The sequence below is a fragment of the Sus scrofa genome, chromosome 14, assembly GCF_054392235.1.
Source record: "Sus scrofa isolate SSC_HxYL_T2T_F1_AM1 chromosome 14, Sscrofa_HxYL_maternal_Yorkshire_Landrace_v2.0, whole genome shotgun sequence".
NCBI lineage: Eukaryota > Metazoa > Chordata > Mammalia > Artiodactyla > Suidae > Sus > Sus scrofa.
In genome coordinates this window covers 64,869,724-64,886,905 of record NC_139396.1, presented here as the reverse complement: position 1 = coordinate 64,886,905, position 17,182 = coordinate 64,869,724, and the positions used below count along the sequence as shown (strand labels likewise).

General features: G+C 50.1%; 1 protein-coding gene across 5 annotated transcripts in view; it reads right to left on the bottom strand.

Moving 5' to 3' along the window:
- MYO18B (myosin XVIIIB) overlaps positions 1 to 17,182 on the bottom strand; it is a 237,319-nt gene that overhangs the window by 65,966 nt on the left and 154,171 nt on the right. For all 5 annotated transcript variants that reach the window (XM_084994645.1, XM_084994642.1, XM_084994641.1 and 2 more), the window contains exons 35-37: positions 2,974 to 3,087; positions 1,582 to 1,698; positions 737 to 820 (exon numbers count right to left, since the gene is read on the bottom strand). In XM_084994645.1, coding sequence (XP_084850771.1) covers positions 737 to 820; positions 1,582 to 1,698; positions 2,974 to 3,087 — 315 coding nt within the window. The remainder of the gene's footprint in view (positions 1 to 736; positions 821 to 1,581; positions 1,699 to 2,973; positions 3,088 to 17,182) is intronic.

The window sequence follows — 17,182 nt, the reverse complement described above, 5'->3', positions numbered from 1 at the left end:
CCTGGACCACAGCCACTCTGTGAGGGCAGCAAACGTTAGCCTCAAGGACACAACCAAGAGGAGTGGTTTGGGGAGCACATGGATCGGGGTTCCCAGTCTGGCTCATCCAGCTGGATGAGTCTGGAAAGTGTCCTTCCCTAAGCCTTGTTTCTTCATTGCCATGTGTGAGGACTAAGGGAGGTTAGTGCCCACTGCATGACAAGCAGCCAGCAAATGGCCACACCTGCTTTCTTTTTGTTCCACTTGTTGTGCCCACAGACACCGCTGGAGACTCGGTCACTCTGACAGCCACGTGCAATGTGGGCACAGGCAATGGCTCTAGAAGAGCTTTGAGAATTTCATGGATAACAGCAACCCGCTAGGTAATGAGGGAAATTCAGGGGTGTTTGGAGGAACCATGACTTCAAAGGAAGATTTCACAAAGGAAGATGAGCCTGTCTTACACAGACCAACCCCTTTTCCTTGGAGCCGTTTCTCCGGGAGAGAAATTCTGCACCGAATGCCTGATGAGTCTTGCTGAGTGGGGCACCTATGGATGCTGAACAAGCATGAGCAGGAGTGAGAGTGAGAGTGCGTGTGTGTGTGTGTGTGTGTGTCTGTCTGTCTGTCTACCTGCCTGCATGCTGGGATTGTTCTCATTTCATCCAGCATGCATCTGAAGTTGAATAACTGAATGACCAAAAGACTGATAGTTCCCAGGATCCTCCCCCATGACATGGTGGTACTGAGGACATACTTGTTCTTGAAGCTTGTGCTTCTCCTTCTGGGCCTCCTCCAGCTGCAGCTGCAGTTCTTGGATCTGCCCAATGTCAGCAGCAGACTGGTGGGACAAAAAATGTCATCTTGATGTTTTGCCAGAAATCTCTTCTTCATCCACCCATAGCTGTCTATGAATCTCAGAGCATCTACGACAACAGCTGATTCCAAAAGGGTACCTCTCATGTCCTCTCAGTGTTTGCTGAGTCACTCCTACTACATAAGCCCATAGCTTTGGTCAACTGTCCAGCACTTTATTAAACACCCCGAAGAGCCCAGAGAGAATGAGCTGGCTACGGCACTAGAACCAGAATTCTGAGGGAAGAGAACTATTCTGAGTGTCAGGTAACTGGAATTCTGCACCTGGCTACCAGCCTTGACAAGCCATGGACCCTCTCTGCACCATGTATCATCATCTGGAAAATGGGCTGAGAGCCTCTGCTCATTTCCTCTACATAGAGTTTGTCCAGAGATTAAATGAGGCAATAGAGAGTAGAGGTCCTTAAAAAGAGTTGAACCAAATGGTTGAATGTGACTATCCCCAAAGGGAAGGATTCCAGAGGGTAGGAGGGCCCCTCGCTTTCCATTTTTCACATGTATTTATTGTTTAAATTATTTATAATGGGCATATAAATCTACTGCTTTCATAATTAAACAAATAAACTTCCACTATGACCAAAAATGAGTGCAATTCACAATTCCTAATAACTTTGTGGCATTTATCCCTCCGAGGTCCTAAAAACAGTGGTCCAACCCTATCACCATCTCAATCCCTCCACCTACCCCACCCAAGGCTGCCAAGCCCCTTCTGCCTGAGGCCGTCACCTGAGCAATGAGGTCCTTGTGCTTCTGCATGAGGTCGTTCAGGTCATCCTGGTCCTCGTCGATGCGCTTCAGGAGGTCCGCCCTCTCAAACTGCAGCCGGTACAGCTGCTCATCCACCTGGTGGAGGCAGGACAATGGTAGGGGGTTGCAGGGGGCTGATGAAGAACAAAGAGGGGCTTGCCTGTGGGAGTGTCAGGTGAACGGACATCTCCCTGTGAGGGAGGCCATGGCTGTGTCAGTGCCTTACGTGGGCATGACAGCTGTGTGTGTGTACCTGGTATGCATGCGAGTGTGTGAATGCAGCATGTGTGTCTGGAAATGGATACGTGTCCGTGTTGAATGGATACATATCTGTGTAAACTCACCCAGGAATCTGCAAACATACGATGGATGTGTGCAAGGTGCAGAGGTGCGTGTAATCTCAGGATTCCTCACGGGGCTGTGCTCTGTTCACAGGTACTTCCCAGCACTTGGCCTGTGTGTAACGTGCTCAGTAAATATGGCTCAATTTAGATGCACATTTAACCTGGGAGGGCGTTTATTTTGTGTGTCTGGTGACTTTGTATGTGAGTGTGTAATATTCATCCCTGTTTGTGTGTGAACGTTTGTGGGCAAGTTCCCCTTAATCTAGCACAAACGAAATCTGAGACTAAAGGGCAGAGAGGGATCTTGAGACAAACTTTTGCCTATAAGTCTCAAGCTCTAACTAAACTTTAGGATTTTATGTTTTGAGTAAAAATCTTAGCCAAGCCTGGACAACCAGAAAGGCACTAGAAACCCACACCTGGTCTTCACCAACAGAATAGATCCATAATACGTGTTCATTGATCCCTGTTTGGGGCCGAGCACAGAACAGGCCCATAACAGATGGTGGGGTCCCTCTTAGAAGTGAGCCCAAGAGGGCCCACGAGGGTTACCCTTGTGTCCACTTAGAAGAAAGGACCTGCAGTAGCCCAACAATGAGAAGCATGTGCCCTCCTAGGGTGGTGAGCACACAGTAGGATGGCAACAGATGACTGGGAGCTGATTCCAGTGGCAGGCACTGTGGGCACACAATGGATAGTTGGGTTCCCACTTCAGGTGCTGAGCAAACAACAGGCTTTTACTGGAAGCAGCCCCATAGGGCTGAGTACACATTGGGTCCACAGCAGGTTCCTTGCCTACCTTTGCACAGGTGAGCACACTGTTGACCCTCACAGGTGCCTTTACACCTTTATAACCCTTGACTTTGAATAGGCGGCCTGGGCTCTCAAGTGTGTCCAGCACCCAGTAGGTCTACCACGGATGTCTGCCCCTCCAAGTACACTACAGCGAGTACCCTTGTCCCTCTTCTAACACCATGCACACAGTAAGCCCACAAGGGCCAGGCCCCCAGCCCCTGGGGACAGGTACCAGGCTCTTGCTGCGGGTCATGCTCTCCAGCTCGCTGTGCATGCTCTCCAGGTCAGCTGTCAGCGCCTTCTGGGTCTTCAAGGCATCTTCACACTTGGCTTCACTCTGCTCCAGCTGGATGGGGCAGGAGCGGGAAAAGAAAAGGGGAGAGGCCTGGTGACACCACCTCCGTGAACGTCCCTCCCCTCCAGCCCAGCCTGGCCCCTCCCAGGCAGCAGTGTGCTGTCCAGGCGACCTTCACATCTCCACAGCTACTCATCAGCCCCCAACAGGGGAAGCAGAAGTGTTGGCATTGGAGGCCGCCAGCTTCCAAACCCACTCAAAAATGAATAGGCACCGCCCCAAGGAGTAAGGCCAGGCTACCCCCAATTCAGTGCTGATTCAGGAGAGAGTCTCCAGCTCCGTTCAGCCAATATTTGCCAACACCCACTCAGTGCCAAGCACGAGGCATGCACGGAACAATGAAGGTGGCCCCTGCCCTCCCATGGGGAGACAGGAAGGGACAGATAATGACAGCCTCTCTGAGGAGCACAGGGAAGAGAAGGGCACAGGGACTGGGGAACACAGGGTGGGAGCCAAGAAGGCTTCCTGGAGGAGGTGCTCATAGTTCAGTGGGGACTTGCCAAGTAGATGGTTTTTAACCAGAGTCGAGAGCCCCTTTGCAATGGCATGCCAAATATTCTGTGTGCGAGCATTTTCCTAGTTCATGACTTTCACCAGATTCTCAAAGGTTAAGAACCACAGACTTAAAGTTTCTCTTCCTCACCCTTTCTTCCTCCTCCTTCCGTCCACATGCATACAGTAGGCCTTCTATTCTAACAAAGTGGAGCCCTGGAGGTACAATTATCTGTGTGGCCCCAGAAGACAGCCATTTCCCACTGGAGAAACCACATTCATGCACAAAGTCTAATTCTATTCTGAGACTGAGTTTCGCCTGGATTTCTGAACCCTAGAATCCCTGAGCAGGAAACAGCCTTAGAGAATGTAGAGATATGTATGACTGAGTCACTTTGCTGTACAGTAGAAATTGGCACAACATTGTAACTCAACTAGCCTTTAATAAAAAATTAAAAGACGAAAAATAAATAAACTGACTTAGAAATCACCGAAGGAAAACACTAGCAGTTCAGAGAGGGGCAGCACCTTGTCTGAAATCACATAGCTACAAGGAGCAAAGACACCACTTGTATCATCCAGACCAGCACGCTTTCTCAACTGCCAGGCCACTGTCCCTCCAAAATAGAAAATGATGTTGGTGCTAACAGATTGGGGGAAAAAAGAAAAGCAAGTTGGACTCCTACTGAAATGACATGCATACAGTCTGATCCCTGAGGCCACCCAGGAAAGGGGCCCCACTGATCTATGAAGGGAAACCGAGAGTCAAGGCAGAGGATGCCCCAAGGCCAACTGGCCATGGCGGGGACTCTGTGGGGAGAGGCTACCAGGGACCTCTTCCAAAGTGGGCAGAGAACGTCTTCCCAAGAATGTCCAGGAGCTCAGCCCAGATGTTAGAATAACAGTGATGACACGGGAGGCAGGGACAAGGCAGCCTGCAATTCGTACCAATATCTCCTGTCAAGCACCACAGTAAAGGCTCCTTCAATCCTCCCACCAGGTCTATGGGGTGCACGCTGCTAAACCCCCCCAGCACAGAGGTGGGGAAACAAGGCCCCAGCCTATTCCTGCAGTTTCCTCACAGGGGCACCTCTATTTCCAGCCCCACAACACCACCAGCAGCCACAATTCAAAAGAACCCACATTTTGGGGGGAGCCATGTCCAAAGTATGTGGACGTTCTGGGACCAAGGATCGAACCCACACCACAGCAGCGACCCAAGCTACTACAGTGGCAATGCCCTGACCTGCTGCTCCACAGGAGAAATCCTAAATACCCATTTTAAAGGCTGTGAGTAAAGAGTATCTTTGCGGCTGGGCCCCTCAAGGGGCCTGGGGAAGAGGGCTTGGTGGCCCATTTCCCTCAGCACCTGGGAGGGAATAAGACACACTGAGAAAAATGATGTGGAGTGAGGGAGGTAATTGGCATCGTTAGAGCATAATCGACAGAGGAAATGAGAAGTCAGGCACAGTCTCATCTTCCCTGCAGGCGGCTCCAGAGCCTCTGGGAAGGAGTGGGGTGGGGGGGATGGAGGGCTCCCCTGCAGGCAGGCAGGACAAGGTCAGACCTTGATTCATGCATAAGTCAGAGGCCTCGCTAAGGACAGGCATGTCAACTAAGACTTAAAAGATGCAAAGGAGACAGCAAGATAGCATGCTTTCTACAACTTTCAGTGGAAAGGTGCCCTGAGGGGAGGCAAAAGCAAGTGCAAAGGTCCTGAGGCAGGAACAGGAAGACACTCAGGTGCTGCAGAACAGAACACTAGCCAGCAAGGCTGTCAAGCCATCCAGAGAAGGCCAAGAGGAGGTGATGCTGAGGAAGTGGACAGGGGCCACATCAATGAGAATTAAGAGCTGGGAGGCAAAGCTCAGGTTTGTTTTCAGTCTGCAGGAAAACCACGGCTGCTCTCTAAGGAGGAGGGGGGTGTGATCTCCCTCTGGATGCTGAGGGAGGATGGGCTTTCTCAAACGTGAAGAGCAACAGGGCAGCCAGGGAGGATGCTGTCATGGTCCTCCAGGAAGGGGGCGGTGCAGGTGCTCTGATCGGAGATGAAGGAAAAGTGAAGTGTCCCCACAGGGGGGTGTGCAAGGAACAAAAGAAATGAGCAGGCAGGAGCAGATGGGCCGGCATGGGAGATGATGTCAGATAAACTAACAGTGGAAGGGAGGCGTCATGCAGGGCCCCGCTGCTGGGTCAGGCTGCTCGGCCCAGGGCCAGGAGGCAAGAGAGAGCCATTGTAAGGAGCTCAACAGTGCAGACGCGACACGATGACAGCAGTTCCCATCTGCTGAGCCCCTCCTTCGGCTGCAGTAGGGTTTCATCAACATGATGCTGCTGGTCCTCAGAGCCGCCGGAGAAAGAAGGCTCTATTTTTTATCCCCATCTTACAGACGGTATATGATGCCTGATCCAGACACGCTCCTTCCCTTCCTCAGTATCCCTGCAGTGAGCAGGGAGAGCAATGATTTATCCCCAGGGCAGAGGAACACAGAGAAGGTGTGCAGTCAGCAGAGGTGGCTGCTGGCATCAGCCTAACCCCCCCTCCACTGGGCCAGAGATAGGATTATCTTGGCCCTGATGGTTTGGGCATGAATGGCCACACCTGCTACTATTGCCTGGGGACCATTTGCAGGGCTTTGTCTGCCTTGCTTCACAGCAGCCCCATGACTCTAGGAGAAGGTGCCACTGTTAGGACTCACTGACCAAATGGAAGTTCATGGAGGGAAGTTACTTGCTCACAGTCACAGAGAGAAGCCTGGTTGGTCCAAAGCCCCGAGCCCAAGTGATTAACAACTGAGCTCCACCGCCCCTCAGAGAAAGCTACTCTCTGGAAAGAGCAGGATGAGTTAAAATAAAGACAGAACTTGAACTGCAGGGGAACCAGCTTAGTGGCTTGATGCTATCATGGAAGCCACTCAGGCAGTGTCAAAATGAACTGAGCCAGGCAGGGGCTACAGAATGAGAAGTAGACACATCAGAGAGAAGGGACAGAACCAGAGTTTGAATCCAAATGGTGGCATCAAGGAAACACACATCATGACCAGAGCCTTCCAGGAATGAGCAAGTCCATCCCACAGGCAAGAGGCTGGAAACCAACCCGTGCTTGCCCTGCTAAGCACCAGGCGCACCATATGCAAGGTAAAAACATCAGGGGCACTGGGGGAAGAACCAGGGGAACTGCCTCTTTAGCCAGTCACTGAACTTGTGTGCCTCAGTTTCCTCATCTGTAGAATGGGAGTGGTCACATCACAGCACCTGTGCAGTATAAAAAGGTGAAAACACGAATATGCTTAGCACAGCATCTGGTACCGGGAAAACGCCAAAAAACCATGGTGGGCATTGCTGTTGTTTGCCCCTTTCATCCCTTAACAGCCTGAGAAGTGGGGACTTTTTAACCCTGTTTTAGAGATGAAGAGAGTGGCAGAAAGGCCAAGTGAGCTGTCAAGGTCACAGGGCCAGGATAAGGCACAGCCTGGACCACAGTTTTAGGGAGGAGTTTTAGGCTCCCTGGCAGACTGGGAGTGGTTGGGGGGAGGGTGCCGACCCCAAAGACACAGGAGTTAAGAAGTCCCAAGTGGGTCTGGATGGGCAAGACCAGAGATTTCCCAGCCCGTGGCCTCTGCTGGGCAGGCTTGGGGCTGCTGCTGACACGCCATCTTAATGCCTAGCTTTAAAAGTATCAATTTATTACACTTTAGGGAGTGGGAAGAAATACAGGGCCATCTCGGGCTGATACTCCACTATGATCACGTGGCATAAGAATAACTCACTGCCCATTATTTCCGTATCGGAGTTGTTTGACTGACATTTTTATGAAGTCGCAAGGCAAGCCACATCAGGGCTGAGATCAGATCCCTGAGAAGCAGTGTGATGTTGCTGCTGATGCTCTGAAAGTGACTTCCAGGAGGAGCTGCAGGAGAGCAGTCAGAGAACAGAGGGAATGGGATAGCCAAATGACAAGCCATCCCTCAAGAAGGGTTCTTGGGGTCTGATCTGTCAGCACGGCAGCCAGTGTGGCAATGAGGACCCCTTTCAGCTCCAAGGCACCATCCCGTCCTATGGACAAGCCCTCTGGGGTTCATGGCGGACCTCTACAGCACATGGTGGAGAGGGCTCAGGGGGAAGGGGGCGGGTAAATGGGACCTATGACCTCCATCCCCCACCAGACCAACCGTGGGGCAGGACCCACCGCAGGCTCTCAGTAACACAACTGATTCGATTTTCATCTAAGTTCATGTTTTTCCTTCTCCTCCAAATCTTGTTTCTTGCAAAATCAATACAAGAATGCCCAAAGCATGTGGGTACAAAGCACCAAAACCGCCTTTCAGAGACAGAAACTTACCTCCCCCTCACACATGCCTGGTCATTCTACCACTAAGTAATTAAATCAGCTATCTGGCCCCAGAGTCTGCTGAAAGGCAAGGCATCATCTCCTCCCTGGCCTCCTGAGCTAGGAGCCCCCCTGTTAAATGGACACATACCCTTTCCCAGTCCCCCCAAACCATAGCCATGGAAGGGGACATGCTTCCCACCCTGGTGCATGAATGGTCTCTAAGTTCAGCACAGGGATATGTGGTGAGGTCCTGATTCTTGCACAGTGTGGGAAGACACTGAAGGTTCCTGAAGCCTGGAATTCTTGGGGGTACCATCCAGGATCAAAGTGCTCCATCTGCCTGGGAGCTTCCATGCCCACAGTTATGAGGACGAGCTCTTACTCACGCCTGGCACTGCTCCCAACACTTTCCATCAAAGGATGGGGACGGGGGGAGTTCTAACATGGCTGCTCATCAACCAAGAGGTGGGACATTCGACATCACAGAGCACTGCATGGTGGCTAAAAGCAGACTCAGGCGCCAGGCAGAACTGGGTTCCAGTCCCATATCCTCTACCTCTGAGCCTGTGACCTTGAGCAGGTTAGTTCATCTCCCTGAGCTTCCATGTTTCCCTCATCCACAAAATGGGGGAAATAATTAATGGCCTGCATTCACTGAGAGGCACTGCTAGGTACACTTGTACTTAGGTGTATGCTGCACAAGCACAGGAGCTGCAGTGCACACAGGTTATGATCCTGAGCTCTTACTCTGTGCCAGGCATGGCTCTCCATTAGCCCATTTAACATTGGCAACAACAGGCTGGGCTAGGGTCACTGGCTATTTGGTTGCTACCATTGAGGAAACTGAGAGGGAGAGAAGTGAAATCACTTACCTAAAGTCACCCCGGTACTAATGACAGAGCCAGCATTTGAAACCAGGGAATCTGGGTACCAGGTTCCCACACTGAGCTGTTACACTGTGCTCCTTCTGTAACAGCAATGCCCACCATGCACGCTCGGAAGGGGAAGTCTCTCAAGGGTGATGTGACTGCATACACCTGCTCTCCTTTCTTTTGATAGCAGTACCCCATCTTCTCTGCAAAGAATGTTCATCCTCCAATGTCCATGATGAGCTGACCCTCCTCCCTCAAGCCCGGAGAAGATGCATGTGACTCAGTCTTGATAATCAGAGCACCACCTGCTGTTGGCCATAGTGGTTGGTTGTGGGACCCTAGCATGGCTGACACCAGGATTTTGGCTGGGACTCTGGGAACAAGACTGGCTCTTTCAAATGCAGACTATAAGCTTGGGAGGCCTGGGGGCCTCTTGCCACCAAGAAGGAAGAGACTGTCTAAGAATACAAGGTGACATCGAGGTTGTTAAGGCAAAAGAAACATCCTTGATGACATGGTTGGAGCACCTAGATCCAGCCAAACCTGAAGGCATGATAGCCTCAGAACTTTTCAATACTTTGGCCAACAACAACCCTTTTTCTGCTTGAGTAAGTTTAAACTGGGTTGCTGTTACCTAGACCCAGATACAGGATGAGTGAGCAAGTTTGAAGAGCTAATACACACATGGCGTCAGCCACAAGTAAACAATCAGAACCACTGGTGAGAGTGAGTCCACCAAAAGGCGCATCAAAGTAGCTCCATCAAAAACCCTGTGATAGAATAACAGTCATGTATTGTTTATTCTGTGTATGGATCCTTCCTCCTAGGGAGACAAAGAGTCCCCCGTCTTGATTGTTCAATGGGGAGAAGGGGAGGGAATGAGATTTATCCAACACTGGTTATATCGGGCACTGTGTGGACTTGATGTTTATTATGACTATGGCTACAACAGCCCAACAAGGGAGAAATCAGCTTGGGCAGGGGAGTGACTTGCCCAAGGTCAGATTCAAGTCAATGAGACTCTAAATTCGTGCTGTTTCTGGGCCACCAACAACCCCTCTGCACACAAGTCTTTCTCTATTGCTGAGTTCATCTCAGGCATTCTCTCCCAATACCCGCCTCCTTTCATTCAGTATGAGGTCAATTGAGATTCCCAGCACATATGCATCAACTACAAACCAATGAATAGCATTTCTTTCCTAGGCGAAGCCATCTGCCTGCTTTAAATACCTGGGTAAAATGTTTGCTTTGGACTTATTAAGCTACGAGATGAGTTGGCTAGACATATGGAATGAGGCGGGGAGAGAGAAAATGCTGATATTTCAGCAGAGCAGTTAGAACCTGGATTTCTGGGTCTGAATGAACAACTCAGAGGATTTAAAAAATGACGCATCGAAAATGCCATGGCAAAGTGTTCGAAGGAATGGTGGCTTTGGTGGGCTAATCGCAACACACTCCGGCCCCTGACATCCCATCAGCACACCTGGAAGAATTAACCTTCTCTGATAAGGCTTTCCCTGAAGGGAATCTCCAACATCTCAGACCACAGACAGCCTTCGATGGTGAACAAATGTATTAAATGCACGCATATTAAAAATGTCAGGTCAGGGCCAGCAATGATCAGTCCAGCTCAGAAGTGTGATGACAGTAGCCTCTGGGAATTTCCTAAGACCATATGGCAGATACTCTCTATGTCCTTGATCTCAAACTATTCAGGCATGTACTAAACATTCCACAGTTTTCCTTTCATTGGGCAAGACGCCCATCATTTACTGATGCATTGAAATGCTTTCTGAGGATCTCCTGTTCCCACCATCTTCCTCTTTAGAGTAATAATCATCATTATGACTAGGGGAATAATAATAACTGCTCTCTAGGGATGCTTACCAAGTTTCTGTTCATTTGCAACATGTAATGACTTTATGAAGTAGGTATTTTCATCTCCATTTTATGGATGAGGAAGTTGAGACTCAGAGAGGTCAGTTAACCCATCAAGGTCACACAGCTAACAAACGGTGCCTGAAGCCAGGACCTGAACTGATAGCTTTTTCTTGTAAGCCCTGGGGCACGTGCTTACCACCTACCGAGTAAAGCGGGTCTCCTTTTACTTGTTTTAAGTCTGTTTCTTTGAGGATTTAAGAGTCTTTTCTAATTTTGTATTATGGGATCTAAGGACCACGCAGGTCCTACCTGACTGAACAGACTACAAGAATTTCCTTCCTGACTCTCCTCTGGTGACAATGGGTTTGTAACTCAGATATGCTCTCCAAAGAGAGAAAGAAAAACAAGTGGAAAAAGAGGGTATATACTCCCCTCTGCCCCTGTCTTGTTCATGCCCCCCTCTTTTACTATATTCCAGCTCCCCAGAGCTCCCCTAAATAGCAGAGCATCTGAGGGTCTCTATGTCTGTCTTCCCTCTTGATAACAGGCTCTTGGAGGGTCCCTGAGCCTTGCTCACCTCTGGAACCCCACAAGTGGGGACGCCACATGCATGCACTGGGGGAAGGCAGCTGAGAAGTCAGCGCAGCGCAGCGCATTGCAAGGTCTGGGCAGCCAGGCTGCCTCGTCTTCAGGCTGAGCTGCCCATGCAGCTCACCCAGGCCTCTAATGCCCCCTTGGGAAGCACGCCCCCACCCCAACCCTGCTGCCTGCCTACCCCTGCCCCCGGCTCCTTCTGAGCACAGGTCTCTGACCAGATGCCAGTCCCGCTCCACAGGAAGGAGAAGGTGGGCTGTGTGGGCAGGACCCTCCCTGCACACAGGGGTGACCTGAGTATGGAGAGTGACCACAGTCATGTTCACCAAACCCCGGGTCCCCCAACAGGTCCCTTTCTTCAAAGCTGGAAGGACGTCAGTCCTGGACACATGAAGGAAGCCCGGTCAAGTCCAGCCTGGGGGACAGCAGGGCAGAGAAGTTCCAGTGAGACTCCCCCTTTATGAAAGCAGCTCCTTTGCAAAGAAGAAAATGCACACATGCTTGAAACACCAGGACAGTTTAAATCCCCCTCTTTTCACAAAAGAAAGCTCCGAAACCCCAACTTGAGGCACTGCTTACCAAGGGGCTGGACAGCTTCCAGGGACACACCCTACAGAAATGCACATGCTTGTGCCTTCCCCAGATAACCTAACACCGGAGAATGTTCATAGCAGCTCTATTCCCAACAACCAAACTCTCAATAACTCACAGGTCCATCAGTAGCAAAATGGCTAAATTATGATCCAGCCTCATGGGCAGCAAGGAGAATGAACTGCCCACGACATATAATAGTGTCAGCAAATCCTGGACGCATCAATGGAACCAAAAAAGCAAGACACAAGGCGAGAGCAGGCAGAGGGTCTGATTTCAGCAAAGAAGTACCTTGAGTGGATGAATCATCCAGGAAAGGCTCCTAAACTGGCATCTGGTTCATCAGCCTCTCCCCTAAATCTTGGGAACCTCTTGAGAACAGGTTGTACAGAAAGGCCAGAGGGCCCTTTTATCTTTCCCATAATCATTCAGGGCTTGAGAGGCTGGCTCTAGGGTGACCAGTTCAATGCTGTTTGCCCAGGGCTTCTGGGATTTTAAAATCAGAAGCTTCGTGTCCAGAGAACACCTTCGGACCCACACAAATTCAGAAGCCTCTGAGATGAAAAACACATGCTTCAAATTCCAGTGCACCCGAATGGAGGAACCTTCTCCATGCAACTGGCCTGAACGCTCTAAAAATGCCAGTGTTGTAAAATACAAAGGCAGACTGAGGCTCTGTGGCATCTGGAAACTGAATGCAGGCTCTTACCCACCCAGGGTGGAACCCTGAACCGGGGGCCAAATTGCTATAAAGAGCGTTAGTAAAACAACAGGCAAAATTTGAATAGTCAGCAGGTAAGATTGGAGGTCGGTAAACTTTTCCTTCAAGGACAAGCTAGAAAGGATTTTAGGCTGTGTGAGCCAAGGGACAAAACTGAAGGATACAGGCAGGTACTTATCACTTATCTAAGTTTAAATGTAGCCATTGAACAATGAAAACCATTCTTAGCTCTGAGGATGTTAAAAAAAAAAAAAAAGAATAAGGAGAAACAGGCAGTGCCAGCTGGATTTGGCCTGTCAGCTACTGTTCACTGACCCCTGCATTAGAAAACAGTATTTTATCAATGTTACAAGTTCTGATTTTGATTAGGGTAAGGGGGGCACCCTGTCAGCCACTTGTTTTCAAATCAATTGGTGACTGTAATTTAGAGAGAAAATGATAACGCAAACACGGCAAAATGTAAAACATTTAGAAACCTAGTGAAGGATATAAAGAAATCCTTTGAACTCTCCTTGTAATGTTTTAGTAAATTTGAAATTCTTTCAAAATACATAAGTAATAAGTTCCCACAAACTGTGCCTTTGGACAGGATCCCAGATGCTGAGTGGCCTCCTGCACAAAATGGACATCACACTGGCTGCTTCCTGTGAGACACCCCTGCTCAGTCCCAGAGCCCTGGCTGTTTGCAGACCTGCTCCTCCCCTCCGGCCCCAACGAGAAAAGGCCCCTGTGCTTGTGGAACGCACTACATTCAAATGGGTGGAGGGGAGAAAATTAGAGGTGACATCTAAGTACTTGGCCCAGTGCCTAGCACGGTGTAAACAATGGATGCCTACCATCAACATCACTGTCCTGATGGTTGTTATCATCCAGTGGCTTGTTGGGCTGCTTGGGGGCCTGGTGCGCCATAGCAACATGGCACCTGGTCTTTTGGGGAGATGCATCGGTGGTGCTCCTGGTCTGCAATGAAAGCAGCCTTTCCCAGGAGTTCCCTTCATGGCTCAGCAGTTAACAAATCCAACTAGTATCCATGAGGATGCGGGTTCGATCCCTGACCTCGCTCAGTGGGTTAAGGATCCGGCGTTCCCATGAGCTGTGGTGTAGGTTGCAGAGGCAGCTCAGATCCTGCATTGCTGTGGTTGTGGTGGTAGGCCGATTAGACCCCTGGCCTGGGAACGTCACATGCTGCAAGTGCGGCCCTAAAAAGCAAAAAATAAAATAAAGTAAAATTTTTAAAAAGCAGCCTTTCCCCACTTCATTCACTACAGCCTTGGAAGTGTCAATATTTGTGGGGTGACCAGGCCCCTGATAACCATGTTTTAAACCAATTATTATTTGGTTTTTATCTCCTCTGACAGGAGGTTATGTTAATATTGAATCAATTCACTCCAACATAATCTCTTTTTTTCCTAAAAAAAAAAAAAATCTTCAAATAAAACATCCAGGCTGCCTGTGCCATGGTTTCTGGCTGGAGAGAAGCTCCCAAAGCTCCCTTACACAGAAGGCTCCCAGCCGGATCATCTCCCCAGAGCTTATTTGTTACTTTCAGCGTCTCTTGGAAGCATGGGTGCTACCTGGTGACAAACGTTCTGGTTAAGGGCACTGGGGATCAGCAGTCTCCCATACACTAGCGGGGGCACTGGGAGTTCACCGTGTGGAAGATACACTGGGCCTAACAGGCCACCTGAGGGACACCAAAGTTGAGCCAGAATCCCAGAGTGGAAGGGGATATGGGGGCCCATGGGGCTTCCAGAAGGGTTGGGATGCTCAGAGTTGACAGCAGTAGGTCCATGGGTGGTTTGTGGTAGAGGATATTATATACCCCAGGGCTCAAGTCCCACCTCAGTCTCTTACCATCTTCTTATACCTTTGGACAGGTCTTGCAATGTATTCACTCATTCCAGTCCCTGCCTTTAAGGTATTAGAAGGGAAATGACAGAGATAAGCCAGCAAAGAGGTCGCTGGGACAGAATAATATGGATGTCCTAGGGGTAAGTCCAGGAGATGGTGAGAGAAGAGCAGCGTGCCTCCCCTGGCCTCTGGAAGCCAGAGACGGCTCCCAGAGACAAGGCCCAAACCCAAGTTCAGGGCATCACTGAATGTCCTTCAGGCAAAAGGCTTCAGAGGGGGAGAAGCAAGTGTCTAGCAGAAGGCATGGCTTAGGCAAAGGTGCAGAGGTGGGAACGGGGGTGGGGGACCCTAAGACATTGAGTGGCTGATCAGAAGTGACAGGAGGGTAGGAGCTGGACTGCATCCTTAGAGGTCAAGTTAAGGGATGTGGACTGTAGTCTGAGGGCAATGGAATTTTTTCTTTTTTTTTTTTTTTTTTGTCTTTTTAGGGGCACACCTACAGCACATGGAGGTTCCCAGGCTAGGGATCAAATTAGAGCTGTAGCCACTGGCCTGCACCACAGCCACAGCAATGCAGGATCTGAGCCACATCCGTGACCTACACCATGGCTCGTGGCAACACCAGGTTCCTTAACCCACTGAAGGAGGCCAGGGATTGAACCTCATGAATACTAGTCGGGTTCCTTACCGTTGAGCCATGGTGGGAACTCCAGCACTGACTTGAATGCAAAGAACCAAGACAGTAACTTATATTTAAAACTTATTTCTCCCAAGATCAGGGTGCAGAATGACTGCTTGGACAAGACCGGAGGCCAGCTGACTTGAGAGAATTCCAAATGAGAGACACAGGTGGTGTGTTGTAAGGTGGTGGCAGCGGGGAAGGGGGGGTTGCTGCTGGGTTCACTAGCTCTTTAGGGGGCACAGTGGCTGAGAGTGGTGACAGCTTTGTTCTCAGCAGGAAGGGGGATACAGCCCCCGGCACAAATTAAGTAAACAACTAAAGAGCTCAGTGCAGCCTCTTCTCCATTTAACAAAAAGCAAATAACATATTTCCTTTTGGGAGGAGACAAAGGTCAAAGGCATGAATCAAATTAAAAAAAAAAAAAAAAAAGGCAACCACTGCCCCGGAGCAGACATCATCTTCCACTTTCTCCTCAGAGCCAGGTGCCAGCATCTGCTGCTCACAGATGTTATTTATGCACAGCGATTATCTCAATTATATATCTTGGTTGTTGGAATTGCTTCTGTCTCCAGATTAGTTTGTTTCCAGTGGAAACATTCCATGGGAATTAATTAGTAATTGCTCCTGAAGAACAGGTGTCATTAGACCCACCCCACACACGGCCTCATCTACCTGTTCCATGAAGTCCTGTAAAATCATGTGCCCAGAATCCAAAGTCTTCTACTGGCTGACTCCAGGGTGTGGGACACAGGGAGCCAGTGAGGAGCTCGATATTTTAAAATCTTTGCCTTACAGTTTTCAATTTAGAGAATTCCTCTGAATCCAGGCTCTAGGGTTCTTTACAATGGCCCAGTAACTGGGATCATCATGCCCATTTCTTAGGTAAGAAAAAGGAGTCTCTGAAAGGGAGGGTGACCTGCTCAGAATCATACAACTAATGAAGGAGCAGAGGCAGGATTTGAACCCCCGAGGTATGCATCTTGCCTCCATGCGCCTTCTATGTTTCATCACAGGGTCTTACGCCTGAGCCAGGTTTCCCAATGGAGGGAAACTGGGCATAAAAAGCCAGAGTTCTCTTAGGATTCTAGGAGGTGGGGCCATGGGCAGAGGGGATACCTGTCTACTTGGGAAGAAGCCAGGGGCTTTTGAAGATCCTCTAAGGGAACCCTCCTGCCTCCAGTTGAGCCTGGCACCCCACTGCATTCCTGCCATTTTTTTACAAGCACTTCTGACCAGGCCCTCCTTGGCTCTGTAGCTCTCTATGGCTCCCTAGCCCCTTTGAGACAAAGCCCAAACTCCACAGCCAGGCTCATGAGACCATGCAGGAGCTGACTCCAGCTTCAGTGATGACACCACCCTGTCTGCTCTTTCCCCAGAGCCTTTACCCCAGCAGCACTGTGCCGGCAGGATACGCTCCCTGCCTCCACGCCTCTGTCCTGGATGCTCCACAGTTTCCTCCTGGGACATCCACGTGCATCTCACCCACCCAGCCAGCTGCTTCCATCTTTAGAGACAGCGGAAGCCCCAGCTCCTCCCCACAGCTACGTCCAGGGCATCCTCTTTAGTGCCACCCTGGCACTCCCCCAGTAATGCTCACACCACCTGCTGGCAACAGTCTGCTCCTGGGTCTGCCTCTCGATGGGACTGGGAGCCCCCTGAAGAAGGGCTCCTCCTTATCCCTGCGGCCTGGCCTCGATCTGCACAGAGTGGAGGCTGTACCAGTACTTGCTGAACGCGCACAGCTCACTAACAGGTGCTTGAAACGCATTCCCTCCTCTTGGGCCTCAGTGAGATAACCTTGCTCCAGGTTACCCGGCGCTATAGTCAGTCAACTGTAAAGGCTGCAGAGGGTATTTCTCAAGCTGCAGCTGGCTTGACCTCATCGGCCCCCACAAGTGCCTGGGACATCAAGCAATGATGGTGCCTCACTTTAGGAAACGGGCCCATGCAGGCCCTGACACAGGTTAAAGGTCACAAAGTTAGCAAGTACTGGATCCAGTTCTCTTGACTCAATGTTTATTTAATTTTAGGGAGCTCCCACTGTGGCACAGTAGATGAAGAATCCCAGT